The sequence below is a fragment of the Abramis brama genome (assembly GCF_963993115.1).
Source record: "Abramis brama genome assembly, chromosome: 10".
Classification (NCBI taxonomy): Eukaryota; Metazoa; Chordata; class Actinopteri; order Cypriniformes; family Leuciscidae; genus Abramis; species Abramis brama.
In genome coordinates, this window is record NC_139972.1 from 4326747 (window position 1) to 4341644 (window position 14898).

The window sequence follows — 14898 nt, forward strand, 5'->3', positions numbered from 1 at the left end:
TTCAATCTTGATTCTTCCACCCACTAGTTTTCTAAACATCATTTCCACCTCATGAGTCCCAAGTTGTTTTCCTTTATTCTTTCTTGTTTTCCAGATTGCTAATTTTGCTGTTCCCGACAAATAATTTAATAAGCATGTCATCCTTCTCATAAAATACCTATACTTAACACCTCCAATAAATATTTTATCTGAAAATTCCTCATCAAAATCTTTAAACAAATCTTTAAAAAAATTAAAAAGTCCTTGCTATCTTCCACATTTTAAAAATAAATGCTTTGTCTTCTTGGTTTCCACAAAACCCCACCACTGCTGGATTCAAGTGCGCCTTGTGTCTGTCAGTAGCTATCGCCCCGTGAATAAGCCTCCACTGTAGATCCGCTGTCGACTTGCGTACGGCGTCTGCCGGAAGCTAGTTATTTTAGTTGATAAAGTTTTAAATATGGATATTTTTCTTACACAAGCGCATCACTTCACTTCTGAAGGCCTTTATTAACCCCCAGAGCCATGTGGAGACAAAAGAAAGACTCAGAAATATGCAGGATATTTGAACAAAGGTCAATTTATTTACTTAATTTGGGACTTTTGATTCAGGAGCTGACAAACAAAACAACCTTGTCTTTAAACCTCTTTCCTAAAACCTAACCCAAAAGAAAAGAAAAGAAAATAAGAATACAATCTGTAAACCTGACTCCCTAACCAAAAAGAGAGATCAAAGAGTTTACATTAAACAAAAATGGCATCAGACTCCCTACTTTCCCAAAAAAAATCAGTATTTACAATATATTTACAATCAGGCAAACAAACTGAAAAGGGCAGTCCAAATCAGTGTCAGAAACAGGCAAAGGGTCAAATATACCAACAAAGAAATTCAGATACAAACAAACAAACAATACTCACAGTCTCAAATACTCTTAAAGGCACAATATGTAACGTTTTTGCTTTAAAAATAGCAAAAATCACTATATCTATGTATCTGCACGCTGTTGTTGTTTCGTTCAAACATTATGGACCATGGCAAGCAGACTTTGGATAAAAAAAGGAGAGCTAAAACGAGAATCAATATCAGAACGGTGTTTTCGAGATGCCTAGAGCTCTCATGGACAGTATATTAACGAGAGCTCCACGTCCGAGACTTCGACTGCTCCTACATGTACTTTATTAAACAGGTGAGCACATTTACATAAAACTAATCAATGTTTTATAGTTCAACAATGATAAAATGTCAGAATATGATCTGTATATTATTCTAATGTTGATCTAGTTTACTGCTAGTCTCATACAGACAGACTAACACATACATTTAAACACATTCAAATGCAGTTTAGTGTGCTAGTGTAATGTTAGACCAAGTGAAACAGCGCTGCGTTACCTCACAAGTTTAATTTGTCTAATAAACTGACCTGTGAGTAGTAATTCTGCATGTAGTTCGGTAGAATGAAATGTCCATATTCCTTTTATATCCGAGGGACTCGCGTCGTGTTTGGAGCTGATAGCTGTTTTAGCAATCCCAAACTGCTTTATATCACAGTCATGATAAAAACATCGATGTATTCAGTCATCCATAAACATTATTAGATCGGTCGGCTTGACGTTGACGACAAGATCCATAATTCTTAGCAAATGTTGCGTCATCAATCTACGCCTTTGTTATTGTAAATAGATTAGCGACCCCTAGTGGCGAAAAATGCTATACTGTACCTTTAACACCCTGAAACTGTCATGATAGAAGGACGGAAGCAATCGCAAGTAGCTCAAAACACTCTTTATTTGACAATCAGTGAGAACACAGTAATCCAGGGTGGAACAGGATAGCGGCGCAGGGACTTTGATGGTCAGATGAGTGCTGTGGTGAAGAGTGGTGATGACGGTGACAAGTCCAGAGTGAAACATCCACAGGAACAAGAACAGGCAACGACGAGACACTGGAACTGGAACAAGACGAACCACACACTGGGAACCACATAGAACGATCTGACAGAGGAAATGAGAATTGAGTGAGTATTTATATATGTGCTGAGATGAGCTGCAGCTGGTGACGGGAGTGATGAACTTGATTGCCGATGAGTGAATAATCAGCTGACACACCCACACAATCAGCACACAACAACAGAAACACGAGACAAGGAAGAGACATAGGATTTATGAACCGTGACAGTACCCCCTCCCCTAGGAACGCCTCCTGGCGTTCCCAGGCTCCCTTACCTGCCGATTGTAATCATCGATAAGAGAGTGATCCAGGATGTCTCTGGCCGGTACCCAACTCCTCTCCTCCGGACCGTAACCTTCCCAGTCCACCAAGTACTGAAATCCGCGTCCCCTCCGCCTTGAGTCCAGAACACGACTGACCGAATAAGTTGGTTCCCCATCTACGAGTCGCGGCGGGGGGGGAACCGGGACTGGCGGATTAATGCGAGCAAAAAACACGGGCTTGATTTTGGATACGTGAAAGACGGGATGAATCCTCCTGTACACTGGAGGAAGATTGAGACGGACTGTCACCGGACTAATGATTTTAGTGACAGAGAATGGGCCAATAAATTTAGGAGCAAGCTTATTAGAAACAGAGCGGAGAGGAATGTCCTTGGTAGAAAGCCACACTTTAGAACCGACGACGTACACGGGAGGCCTCCGCCGGTGGCGATCGGCTTTGGCCTTAGTGCGCGCCCCCACTTGGAGTAGAGTCTCACGGGCTCTAGTCCAAGTGCGGCGACACCTCTGGACGAAGGCGTGGGCGGAGGGAACCGCGACTTCGGATTCCAGACTAGGAAAAATAGGTGGCTGGTACCCTAAACTACACTCAAACGGTGATAGGCCCGTGGATGACACTGGCAACGTGTTGTGGGCGTACTCCACCATAGACAATTGTTGGCTCCAAGAGGAAGGATTCTTGGACACTAAACATCGCAACGTTCTCTCCAAATCCTGGTTGGCTCGCTCAGTTTGACCATTGCTCTGGGGATGAAACCCAGAGGACAGACTGACAGTCGCACCCAGGCACTTACAAAACTCTCGCCAAAATTTGGACACAAATTGGGGTCCCCTGTCAGAAACCACGTCTACCGGGAGGCCATGTAACCGAAAGACGTGATTAACGACAATCAACGCTGTCTCCTTGGCTGAGGGTAATTTGGGCAAGGGTATGAAATGGGCCGCCTTCGAGAACCGGTCCACCACGGTCAAAACTACCGTGTGACCCTGGGAGGGTGGGAGGGCGGTGACAAAATCTAGAGCGATATGGGACCAGGGTCTCGAAGGCACCGGCAGCGGTTGGAGTAACCCATCTGGGGAACGATTGGAAGTCTTACCCGTGGCACAAACTGAGCAAGCCAAAACAAAATTGTGAACGTCACGAGCCATGAGAGGCCACCAGAATCGTTGCTTGACCAAAAATTTAGTACGATTTACTCCTGGATGGCAAGCCACATTGGAACAATGTCCCCACTGAATAACGCTGGACCGTAAACTCTCAGGCACAAACAAACGATTCGATGGACAACGAGTCGGAGGCGTTACCCCTTCTAAGGCCTTCTTGACCTTCGATTCGACCTCCCATATGAGTGTAGAGACGAATAGAGACTCTGGTAAAATGCACTCGGGAGTAGACGGGCGTTCGGAACGGTCAAAAATACGTGATAAAGAATCGGGTTTGATGTTCTTGGAACCCGGGCGGTACGAGAGAGTAAAATCAAAACGACCGAAAAAAAGAGCCCACCGAGCCTGCCTGGAGTTTAATCTTTTAGCCGTCCGAATATATTCCAAGTTCTTGTGATCGGTCCAGACGATAAAAGGTACCCCCGACCCTTCTAACCAGTGGCGCCATTCCTCCAATGCTAATTTGACTGCCAACAACTCTCTGTTGCCAATGTCATAATTACGCTCCGCAGGGGACAAACGATGAGACAAAAACGCGCAAGGATGCATCTTATCGTCTGAAGGAGAACGCTGGGATAACACTGCACCTACCCCCACCTCTGACGCATCGACCTCCACCATGAACTGACGTGAAGGATCAGGGGTTATCAGGATGGGGGCTGAAACGAAGCAACCCTTAAGTTTGGCAAACGCAGCCTCGGCTGCGTCTGACCACCTGAACGTCGTTCTGGGGGAGGTCAAGGCGGTCAGAGGTGCGGCTAGTTGGCTGAAGTTGCGAATGAAACGCCGGTAGAAATTGGCGAATCCCAGAAACCTCTGTAGGGCCTTACGGGAATCTGGACTTGGCCATTCTACCACAGCCTTGATCTTCTCAGGATCCATGCGCATTCCCTCAACCGACACGATGTAACCTAAAAAAGGAACAGACTGTGCATGAAAATCGCATTTCTCCGCCTTGACAAAAAGCCCATTCTCTAGCAATCTCTGGAGCACTTGTCGGACGTGTTGCACATGTTCCTGGAGAGACGAAGAAAAAATCAATATGTCATCCAGGTAGACATATATGAACTGATCGACCATGTCTCGCAACACGTCGTTGACAAGTGCTTGGAAAACCGCTGGGGAGTTGGACAGCCCGAAGGGCATGACCAAGTATTCAAAGTGCCCCCTGGGGGTGTTAAAAGCAGTTTTCCATTCATCCCCCTCCCTGATGCGGACCAAATGATAAGCATTCCGTAAATCCAATTTTGTGAAAATGGACGCTCCCTGCAACCTCTCGAAGGCTGAAGACATCAACGGCAAAGGATAAGTATTCTTTACCGTGATGCTGTTCAGCCCCCGGTAGTCAATACAAGGTCGCAGGGACCCGTCCTTCTTCCCCACAAAAAAGAACCCCGCCCCCGCTGGAGAAGAGGAAGGACGGATGAACCCAGTTGCTAAAGAATCAGAAATATATTTCTCCATGGCCTGCCTCTCTGGGACAGAGAGTGAATACAACTTGCCCTTAGGCGGAGACGTACCTGGCAGTAACTCTATAGCACAGTCATAGGGACGATGCGGGGGAAGAGAAGCAGCCCGAGACTTACTGAACACTTCCTTCAGGTCCAGGTACTCCGTGGGCACGTTAGATAAATCCACTGCCTCCTCCTGAAACACAGGGACAGAAACAGACGGACAAGCAGACACAAGACAAGACTCATGACAAAAACTGCTCCACGCAGACACAGAATTGGATAGCCAGTCCACTTTGGGGTTGTGACGGGTGAGCCAGGGGTGACCAAGGACGATGGGTGCGAGGGGAGTGTCCAGAATGTAAAATGAGGTAGTTTCTGTGTGGTTTCCTGATGTGATGAGAGTGATGTCTTCGGTGATGAATGAGATGGTGGGGAGTTCCTGGCCGTTGAGAGCGTGTACAGAAATCTTGTGAGTGAGGGGTCTGAGGGGAACTTGGAGTTTGTGTGCAAATGAACGGTCCATGAAATTACCTTCTGCCCCAGAATCCAACAGTGCTTGACAATCGTGAAGGTGATTTGACCATCTCAGTCTTACCGGAAGGAGAGTCGATGTGGATGAGGACTTCTTGGCGGAGATCCCACCCGATAGTAGCCTCATACTTACTATCGGGCTGGGCCTTTTAACGGGCAGTTATAGGCGAAATGGCCCGCGCCTCCACAGTACATGCAGAGGCCCTGGGATCTCCGCCTTTCCTTCTCCTCCCGGGAAAGCCGGGCTCGACCCACCTGCATGGGCTCGTGATCGCAGACAGGGCTGACCGCGTCCCCGCCTCCAAAACGTTGGCCCTCGAACCCTCCTGTGGGACGACTGGGCATAGTGCGACGAGTCATTCGTGATAACCGTGCGTCTACTCTTAACGCCAACGCGATCAGGCCGTTGAGTGAGGTGGGAAGGTCCATGGCGTAAATCTCCTTCTGGACGCGGTCAGCCAACCCATGCAGGAACATATCCCACTGCGCCTCCTCGTTCCATTGGCTCTCCGCCGCTAGAGTACGAAACTCAATGGAGTAGTCCGAAACAGATCTCTCTCCCTGTTGCAAATCGGCCAGCATCCTTGCTGCCTCTCGTCCCGCGACGGACCGGTCGAAGACCCGTTTCATTTCGGCGGAGAGCTCCAGGAACGAGGCACAGCATGGGTCTTGATTCTCCCACACCGCTGTCCCCCAGAGTGCCGCCTTCCCAGTCAGCAGCGTCAAGACAAAAGCGACCTTGGTCTGCTCATTGTTGAATGTCCTGGGCTGAAGAGAAAAGTGCATGGAGCATCGTGTTAAGAAAGCTCGACAGAAGTTTGGTTCACCTGCATATGACTCAGGAACTGGTAGGCGGGGCTCCGACTGGGAAGGGTTCTCTGGTGGTGGTGGAGGAACCGGCGGTGTGGGGGGCGCAGCGGGACCTCGCAGATGTTGAAGCTGTTGGGTGAGCCCGGACACCTGCGCCACTAGAGCCTGGACAGCGCGAGCTGTATCGCTGAGGTTCTTCTCCTGGGAATCCATTCGAAGTATGCTGCTGTTGACGAATTCCTCCAGCGATCTGGTGGAGCTACTCGCTGCTTCCATTGAAGGGTCAGATCGTTCTGTCATGATAGAAGGACGGAAGCAATCGCAAGTAGCTCAAAACACTCTTTATTTGACAATCAGTGAGAACACAGTAATCCAGGGTGGAACAGGATAGCGGCGCAGGGACTTTGATGGTCAGATGAGTGCTGTGGTGAAGAGTGGTGATGACGGTGACAAGTCCAGAGTGAAACATCCACAGGAACAAGAACAGGCAACGACGAGACACTGGAACTGGAACAAGACGAACCACACACTGGGAACCACATAGAACGATCTGACAGAGGAAATGAGAATTGAGTGAGTATTTATATATGTGCTGAGATGAGCTGCAGCTGGTGACGGGAGTGATGAACTTGATTGCCGATGAGTGAATAATCAGCTGACACACCCACACAATCAGCACACAACAACAGAAACACGAGACAAGGAAGAGACATAGGATTTATGAACCGTGACAGAAACTCACAAAATACTCTTAACACTCTCAAAATACTCTTAACACTCTGAAACTCTCAAAATACTCTTAACACTCTCAAAATACTCTTAACACTCTGACACCATAGGGTCGTAACAGTAGCCATTGTATAACGACATGAAATATTAATTCAAAATCACCTACGTGCATTATAGCTGCGTATTTATACTCTTGAATGCTTTGACGCGCTTCCACGGCGGTTCTAAGGGGGGAACGTCTGTCAATTTCACCAAGTGGTTAAAACGTATAATTTAATATAATAATTTAATAAAAAACCTTTTGGTGAATTACAAGAAAATATTTTTTTCAAAAGTGGCTTAAATCTCCTTTATGTTTTCCTCTTTTTCTTATTGAATTTAACTCTTGTTTCATCCCTCAGGCTTATAAATAACAAAACAAAAAATAATTTATGTGTTATGATGAATTATTCAAAGATATTTAACCTTGCCATTTTTTTTCTCCTGTGTATATAATCTTATGCTATGTTAACCCTCTGAGGTCGGCAAACGCACCGGCGCGTTTTGCCGGATTTTCTTCACATTGTAGCACTATAAACTTAAATTACTCCGTCATTTATGGTCATACAGAAAAAAGAAATATAAAAAAAGAATCTGTGATATTTTTACTTTTGTATGTGTCCACTTACAATCAAATCAAAACATTGTGCTTTTGTAAAATAAAGAAAATAAACAGGGTGTGCGTTCTGCCTCTCCGTCGCGGTGAACTTTTTTTTCTTGAGCACGTCTATAAACTGAAACAAAACTCAGCGAATACTTGTCACACATTTATGAGCCATATACCTTTATAGACATTTAAGTGTGTACTTTTAAATGATCGGATTAAAACTGAAAACAAATATTCTCTGTTTAAGTAATTTGTATAAAACCAACAAGATGTCCAGCTTCTCAAACGCTTCCTAATTATTTTTAATTTGAACACGCCCACTCACGCAAAAGATATTCACATGCAAATCTCCACATGGAACGCGAACGCGCTCGTTACCTCAAAAACAAAACACCAAAACACTTCACAAGTCTTTGCTTTTCGTCGAGTTTGAAAGATGCGCCGTGAGGTTACATTGGATTTAGGCTACCTCAGAAGAAGAAGAACGCGATTTGAAGACAAGAAAGATGTAAGGTAAGAAATTCTTACATATTAGTTTGTTATTGTTGCATAAATTTCACATTGCAGTTTAACTGTTGCAAGATATATGGTGAATATTATAATATTTAGACCCGTGTTTACTGTTACTGTGTTTGTGGATATCTGCTCAAACGTAGATATGTATATGGTAACCATAATGTTTTATATTTGAGCGCGATCGCGTTTGAATGTATCATATTTTGGATCGCGATCGCGTTTGAAAAGCACCAAACGGCTTCATGTTTTTACTATTATCTCATTTCATATCATCATAACGAATGGAAACATTTGAAGTAACATGATAATCAATATATTTTTCTCTAGCTTAGTTGTTACTGAAATATTTTGGAAGATTTATAGGCTGCTATGGTTATTGTTATTATTAGTTTATGCAGCACTGCGCATAGCCAATGCCTACAAGGCACAACAAACCTGGTGTTCATTATATTATATATTGTTGAAAACATTTATGTGTGTGTGTATGTGTGTATTCTGTGAATTTTAAAAAGCAATTTTAACCAGAAAAATCTAAAATTTATTCCCAAAATCGTGCAGGCCTATAGTTTGTCCTATATGTTCACTTTTTTTTTTTTTTTTCAGGGCCCAGATGCCACTCCTGCTGACTTCAACATTCACATGAGTCTCTGTACATGAACATGGTAAAGTGAAAATCAAACACCTTGGAAATGAAAGGTATGTACAATGTTTTTAGGAATGGCACAAAGGTCTCTGTCTTTGGATAATTGTTTTCAATGAGTGCTTTTTTGTCATTTGTTTTGTATCTTTGGATTATGTTGTGTTGTAAATAAATCCAAAAAATCTAAAAGCCATTCTTTTTTAAATCTCCTCATTCTTTGTGCAAGGTTGCTCAGAATGATAGGGCCTGATAGCTCCTAATAGGGCCGTTAGGGGAGGGTCTTTGTCTTTCTCAGGTGTGAAAAGCTTACATATTAATGAGCTCCCGCATAAAGCTTTTTCACACAAAACACGTCGTAAAATTTTTAAATCAATATATTGTCTTATCTGAATGAGCAGTCAGGGTGATTTTCACATCAGGGTGATTTTTAGAGCAAATATCCTAGGCTACGTCATACACTTTTCAAAAGTCTTGTGAAGAAATAATCAGTATGGGTTTCATGACCTTATTTCAGTGAGAATTTTTTTTTGTATTTTCACAAACCACGCATAAATGTCATTATCTCAAAACAACAAACTTTTACACACATGCTGCTGATATATTATTGTAGCAGAGTTTGTGCTGAATACAGTGTAATTAGACTTTAGCCATGAAAATGTCACAAGTAACAGAAATAAGCACAAATGTCAGAGCATGTCAGAACACCTCCAAGGCCCAGAAAACACCTCAGACCCCAGAGGGTTAAACACAAACCCATGATATTTATGTTTTCTGTTTTGTTTTTTTGTTCAAGATACGACCATGGTATTGTTCCCTGATCTTGTATGTAACTATAAGTTCTGCAGTAAAAAAATGATATGAGCGATAGGTGCACTAACACCTCATAACACCAGTAACTCCACAACCCTACCTAGAACAGTTTTCCCCAGCGTTTGCAATGTTTGTAAAGTCTGCACAAAAGAGAATGAATTGCATTGCTAGCCCACCCCAAAACTTACACACAATAATAATGATAAATGTTGACCAATACTTAATTATTTTTTACTGAAAATTATATATTTTGGTAAAACAAGCAAAATGTAATGTTTTGTCATATGACATAGATAAGCATGAATACACAGTAGACAAATACAGCTGATGTGAATACATCTAAATTTTCATTCACACCATGAATTAAAAATAACAACTTTTAATGTAAGTGAACTTAAAACAATTCTCCCATAAACCCATTATAATAAATGTCATATTTACCTGTACCCTTCCTACCTGTCTAACAGGTAGGAAATATACAGAAATCGATTAGTTTTTGGAAGTTATCAAAAAGTCTGCACTGCATAAATTAGAAATTATATATAGATGAATCCTTATTAAAGCTACAAAAGTTAAAAAAGTTCAAAGTTCATTATCATGAATAAGAGCATGATAAAGTAACACTAGCCAAAGGATGACAGAAAAAAAGGATGCTGCATTAATTGGGTTAAATATTTTTAACACATTAAACTGAACAAAATTAATGTGTTAATGTGTTAATTTTGACAGCCCTATTAAAAACACAATGTACATTCTCAAGTCCATTATGTGTGAGTTTGAACTGATTTTTTTTCTTTCATAATCGTGAAAAATAAATCCTTCACTGATCTTTATCTCCCTCTGTTGGTACAATACAAACACAAACATATTCAGGCTCTATATTTACTCTCTAACAAAACTTTATAATACTTTATTATAATGTGTGTTTATACAGATAAAATCGTTAATCTATGAATGAGAAACTGTAATTTGCTGCTGTGAAATAAAAGGTGTTTCACTGCCGCCTCATCAAGTCTGGCAGAGGATTGTTGAAATCTATATAAAGTCTTAATTTAATTTAATATAACTAATGAGAACTAATGAACTCATATTAAATTAAGACACTGTATCTTCAGACTCTGTTGATTCTGTTGACTGTGAGTCTCTGTAGTGGATCCTTATTCACCATCAGATGATCATCAGAAGATCAGACTATCATTTAGGACTAGTCCTAAAATAAAACACACAAACAGTCACATACGCAGTATGAGACATTACGTCAATCACATAAGAAAACTTAGCAATAACTAGATTAATTCATTCTTAAAACTTAATTAATTCTCAAACATGATAATATAGCTTCTATCTTAAGTCACTTTACAAAATCAAAAGGAAATTAAAGGTCACTTTCACACAACTGACAGCTGATACAGAACCAGCATCAATAACTATTACACTCCACTACAAATTGAATATCAGTTAATAACAAACAATCCAAATCTCAGAGTATCACACACAAAGAAACAATTAAAGGGTAAAAGCTGAAAATAACATTACATTTTATTTTTACAATCAGTCACAACACAATGAGCAGAATTAAACTCATATTAAACAGAATGTATAATTAAAAAAATTAAAAGAATATGTTACCATAGTGTCTCCAGTTTATAATTTGGATCATCCTTCAGATCAGAGAGCAGTTTTACTCCAGAGTCTCCTAGATTATTCCCAGACAGATTCAGTTTTTCCAGGTGTGAGGGGTTTGATCCCAGAGCTGAAGCCAGAGCAGCACAACCTTCATCTGTGACACCACACTCATACAACCTGTAGAGAACAATGACACACTCTTCACTCTCTCAGATCAGACACACAGATTAGATCAACAAGGACTTTCTCATGATCACATTCAAACTGATGATAAGATGAGAGAGACATAAGAAAAATTGAATCAATTTAAAATAGAATAAAGTCAGTTCCTCTGAAATCATATTCTTCTTCGTTTTGCCCCCTGAACACAATATTCAGATACTGAAACTCTGACATCAAATTCTACTACAGATTTATAATAGTGATTAAGAATAATTTATATTACATCTATGGCTCTCCTAGCAACACACTGATGTGAGAATCACCGTAAATAATTTTTTGTACATACATTTACTATACTCCCTCCAATATCCCCCCAATAAAGTATGGGCTTATGGTCTTATCATGAGACTCTCGGAGGCCATGTTTCTCTAGCGCCACCAACTGTCCAAAGTTGCATTCATGTTTATGCTAATAACTTTTGAACTGTAAGGGATGGAATTCTTTAGAATTAAAATTTCCTCTGATACCTTGGCTCAAGCCGATTCGATTGCACCCTATGACGTCATTTTCCGTCATGAAACTTTTTATGCCATTTTGAATTTTTCGAACCTACTTTTTCAAGCTCATCCTAGATGGTTGCTCCAATTTCACGAAAATTTAACCAGATCATCTTCAGACCATGCCGACAAAAAGTTATGGAATTCAAGTTGATTCGTCTAATCGTTCTCAAATATTGCATGAACGAATTTTACGTAGCGCTTGCTAAAACAGATGTAAGGCTGTATCTCCGTAATGCTTTATCGTATTCAGACCAAGCGTGGTATATGTCATCACAAGCATGACCTGAGGTGACATGCTGTGTTTTGTATCAGCGCTACCAACTGGTCCGGAGATTTAAAAAAAAATGGCTATTTTTACTTATAACTTCTGAACTATTTGTCCAAAAATCATAAAAATGGTCTCGTTAGATTTGGTTTCGAATTTTTTTTCACAATTTTTTTCGTGAAATTGGAGTAACCATCTATAAAATTTCCCATATAGGCCATTTTATAGCACCAACTTTTGCTCAAACAAAATGCTAATAATTGTTTAAAAATGCTAATAATTGTTTGTATAATTTAGCCTATTGCAATGAAACTGGTCTGAATAGATCTCTTGGGTCACACCGAGAACATAGATATCAAGTTTGCCATATTTGGCTGGATCAAATGATAGATCAAATGTCGTCATTATCAATGTCAAATAACAATGAAAGGGCGTTCCCGAAGAACCGACACACGCCAGCCTCACCCAACTGCCGCGAAAAAAAGGAAAGGGCCATCGGTTCATGTGCATCATCAGCTAAAGAAGTTAGACAAAGTGAAATCTTTGCGTATTGAACATTGGTACACTAACCTGATGGAGCAGTGAACTAGCCAAAATACTTCAACAACGTAAAGTTGACATTGCATGCATACAATAGACCCGGTGGAAGGGCCAAAGATAACAGGACATTTGCAATAGCTATAAGCTCATCCACCATGGTATGACCAACAGCAGAGGTGTAGCTATTATTGTTAATGCCGACCTGCGTAGCCAAGTTGCAGAGGTCCATATTCAGACCGCCTGATGTCTATCATCAATTACTCCATGGCCCCAAGACACCAAGATCTTGTATTCATGTGCCCACAAGAAGATTTTGTTGTTGTCGACTGTGATTTATGTGATTCTATGTGGGATGCATGCAGAATGGAGTTGCCATGGAGGTAATGGGTATTCTACATGAAATAACGATGGACGATGAACGACTTCATCATCAGCAATACGTTATTTAAGAAACGCACCAGCCACCTAATAACCTACACCAGTGTTGATCATGCCAGTTAGATTGATTTTATTCTAGTGCGACAACGCAATTTCCCCTTCATCACTGATGTGAAGGTCATTCCATCAGAAAGACTTGACCCACAACATAAGATGTTTATTGCCGACTGTTACGTCCCATGGCTCAAAAGGACGCAACAAAGACGGGGACACACGCTGAAGTGCCAAAACATATACGAAATTTATTAACAAAAGAAAACTATACAGAAAAGAAATGAAGTAACATGAAACTGTCAGGAATCAGTGGTGTAAAGTTAGTGAATGCATGAAGTGTAATGGGCTGTAGTAATGTTGGATGCAAAGCATAAACAGAAAGCAAACAAACAAAGTCCGAAATGCAGCCGCGCCCCTCCTTCAGTCATTTGTCATAAGGCCCTTTTTAAAGGAAGAGACCGGAAAGCAACAGCAGGTGTCCTCGATAAGAACGCCCACCAATAACTCCTTTGGAAGGCGGCACATTTCCATTTCACCACAGGGATGACGCACATGAGTCGTCACACCCCACCCCTTAAGACAGGGGTCTATCAAGAAACCCTGTAACATACAAAAAAAATTTAGCAACAATATAAACGCACTTTAATTACCCAGAGGAGCACGCGACAGGGCATCAGCAACAACATTTTCAGATCCTCTGACGTGTCGAATATCCAGAGAGTAAGCCTATAAAAACAGAGACCAACGAATAAGCCTTTGATTCGGACAATGGAATGAATTCAGGAACGTCAACGGGTTGTGATCCGTAAAGACCACAACGGGTTGACCCAAACCAACGTAAACCTCAAAATGTTGCAACGCCCAAATCAGAGCCAGAGCTTCCTTTTCCACTACGGAATAATTCAACTGATAGGAATTAAACTTGCGAGAAAAAAAACTGACAGGGTGGATCACACCTTCCTCATCGCCCTGTTGAAGGACAGCCCCTGCACCAACCTGGCTTGCATCCACCTGTAACGAAAAAGGCCTCTCAAAACAAGGAGCAGCCAGGACAGTGGAAGAACACAATAAAGACTTCACATTGTCAAAAGCCAATGCACAATTCGACGACCAAACAAATTTTGCCTTAGCCTTTAGAAGATCAGTGAGTGGTGCGACAACGGAAGAAAAATTGCGGCAAAAGGAACGATAATAACCTACTAATCCTAAAAAGCGCATCAGCTCTTTTTTTGTAGTAGGAACAGGATAGTCACAAATAGCCTGAACTTTAGCACTTAATGGACGTACCTCCCCGTTACCCACAACTTTGCCAAGATAAGTTATAGTAGCCTGAGCAAAGCTACATTTTGCAAGGTTCACTGTCAACTTGGCGGCTGACAAACGCCGTAAGACAGCGCCCAAGCGTTCTAAATGTGAATCCCAACTGTCGCTAAACACTACAAGGTCATCTAAATACACCGCACACCCTTCAAGGCCCGAAACTACTCGATTCATCAGCCGTTGAAAGGTGGCAGGTGCATTTCGTAGCCCAAAGCTCATAACCCGGTATGAGTAGAGGCCTGATGGAATAACAAATGAGGAAATTTCCTGAGCTCTTTGACTCAAAGGCACCTGCCAATATCCTCTCAGCAGGTCAAGCTTTGTTACAAATTTAGCAGAACCAACTTGATCGATACAATCATCCACTCGTGGGAGTGGGAAACAATCCGGCCTTGTCACACTATTAAGTTTACGAAAGTCGGTGCAAAATCTTACCGCACCATCAGACTTTGCAACCAGCAAGCAAGGCGATGCCCAGTCTGAAC

At 41.8% G+C, this 14898-nt stretch overlaps 1 protein-coding gene across 4 annotated transcripts in view; it reads right to left on the minus strand.

Moving 5' to 3' along the window:
- Positions 1 to 9732: 9732 nt before the first annotated feature.
- Positions 9733 to 14898, minus strand: part of LOC311091347 (NACHT, LRR and PYD domains-containing protein 3-like) — a 233402-nt gene continuing 228236 nt past the window's right edge. For all 4 annotated transcript variants that reach the window (XM_084127249.1, XM_084127254.1, XM_084127255.1 and 1 more), the window contains 2 exons: positions 11138 to 11311; positions 9733 to 10718 (listed from right to left, as the gene is read on the minus strand). In XM_084127249.1, the coding sequence (XP_083983375.1) occupies positions 10703 to 10718; positions 11138 to 11311 (190 nt within the window). In that variant the 3' untranslated portion in view covers positions 9733 to 10702. The remainder of the gene's footprint in view (positions 10719 to 11137; positions 11312 to 14898) is intronic.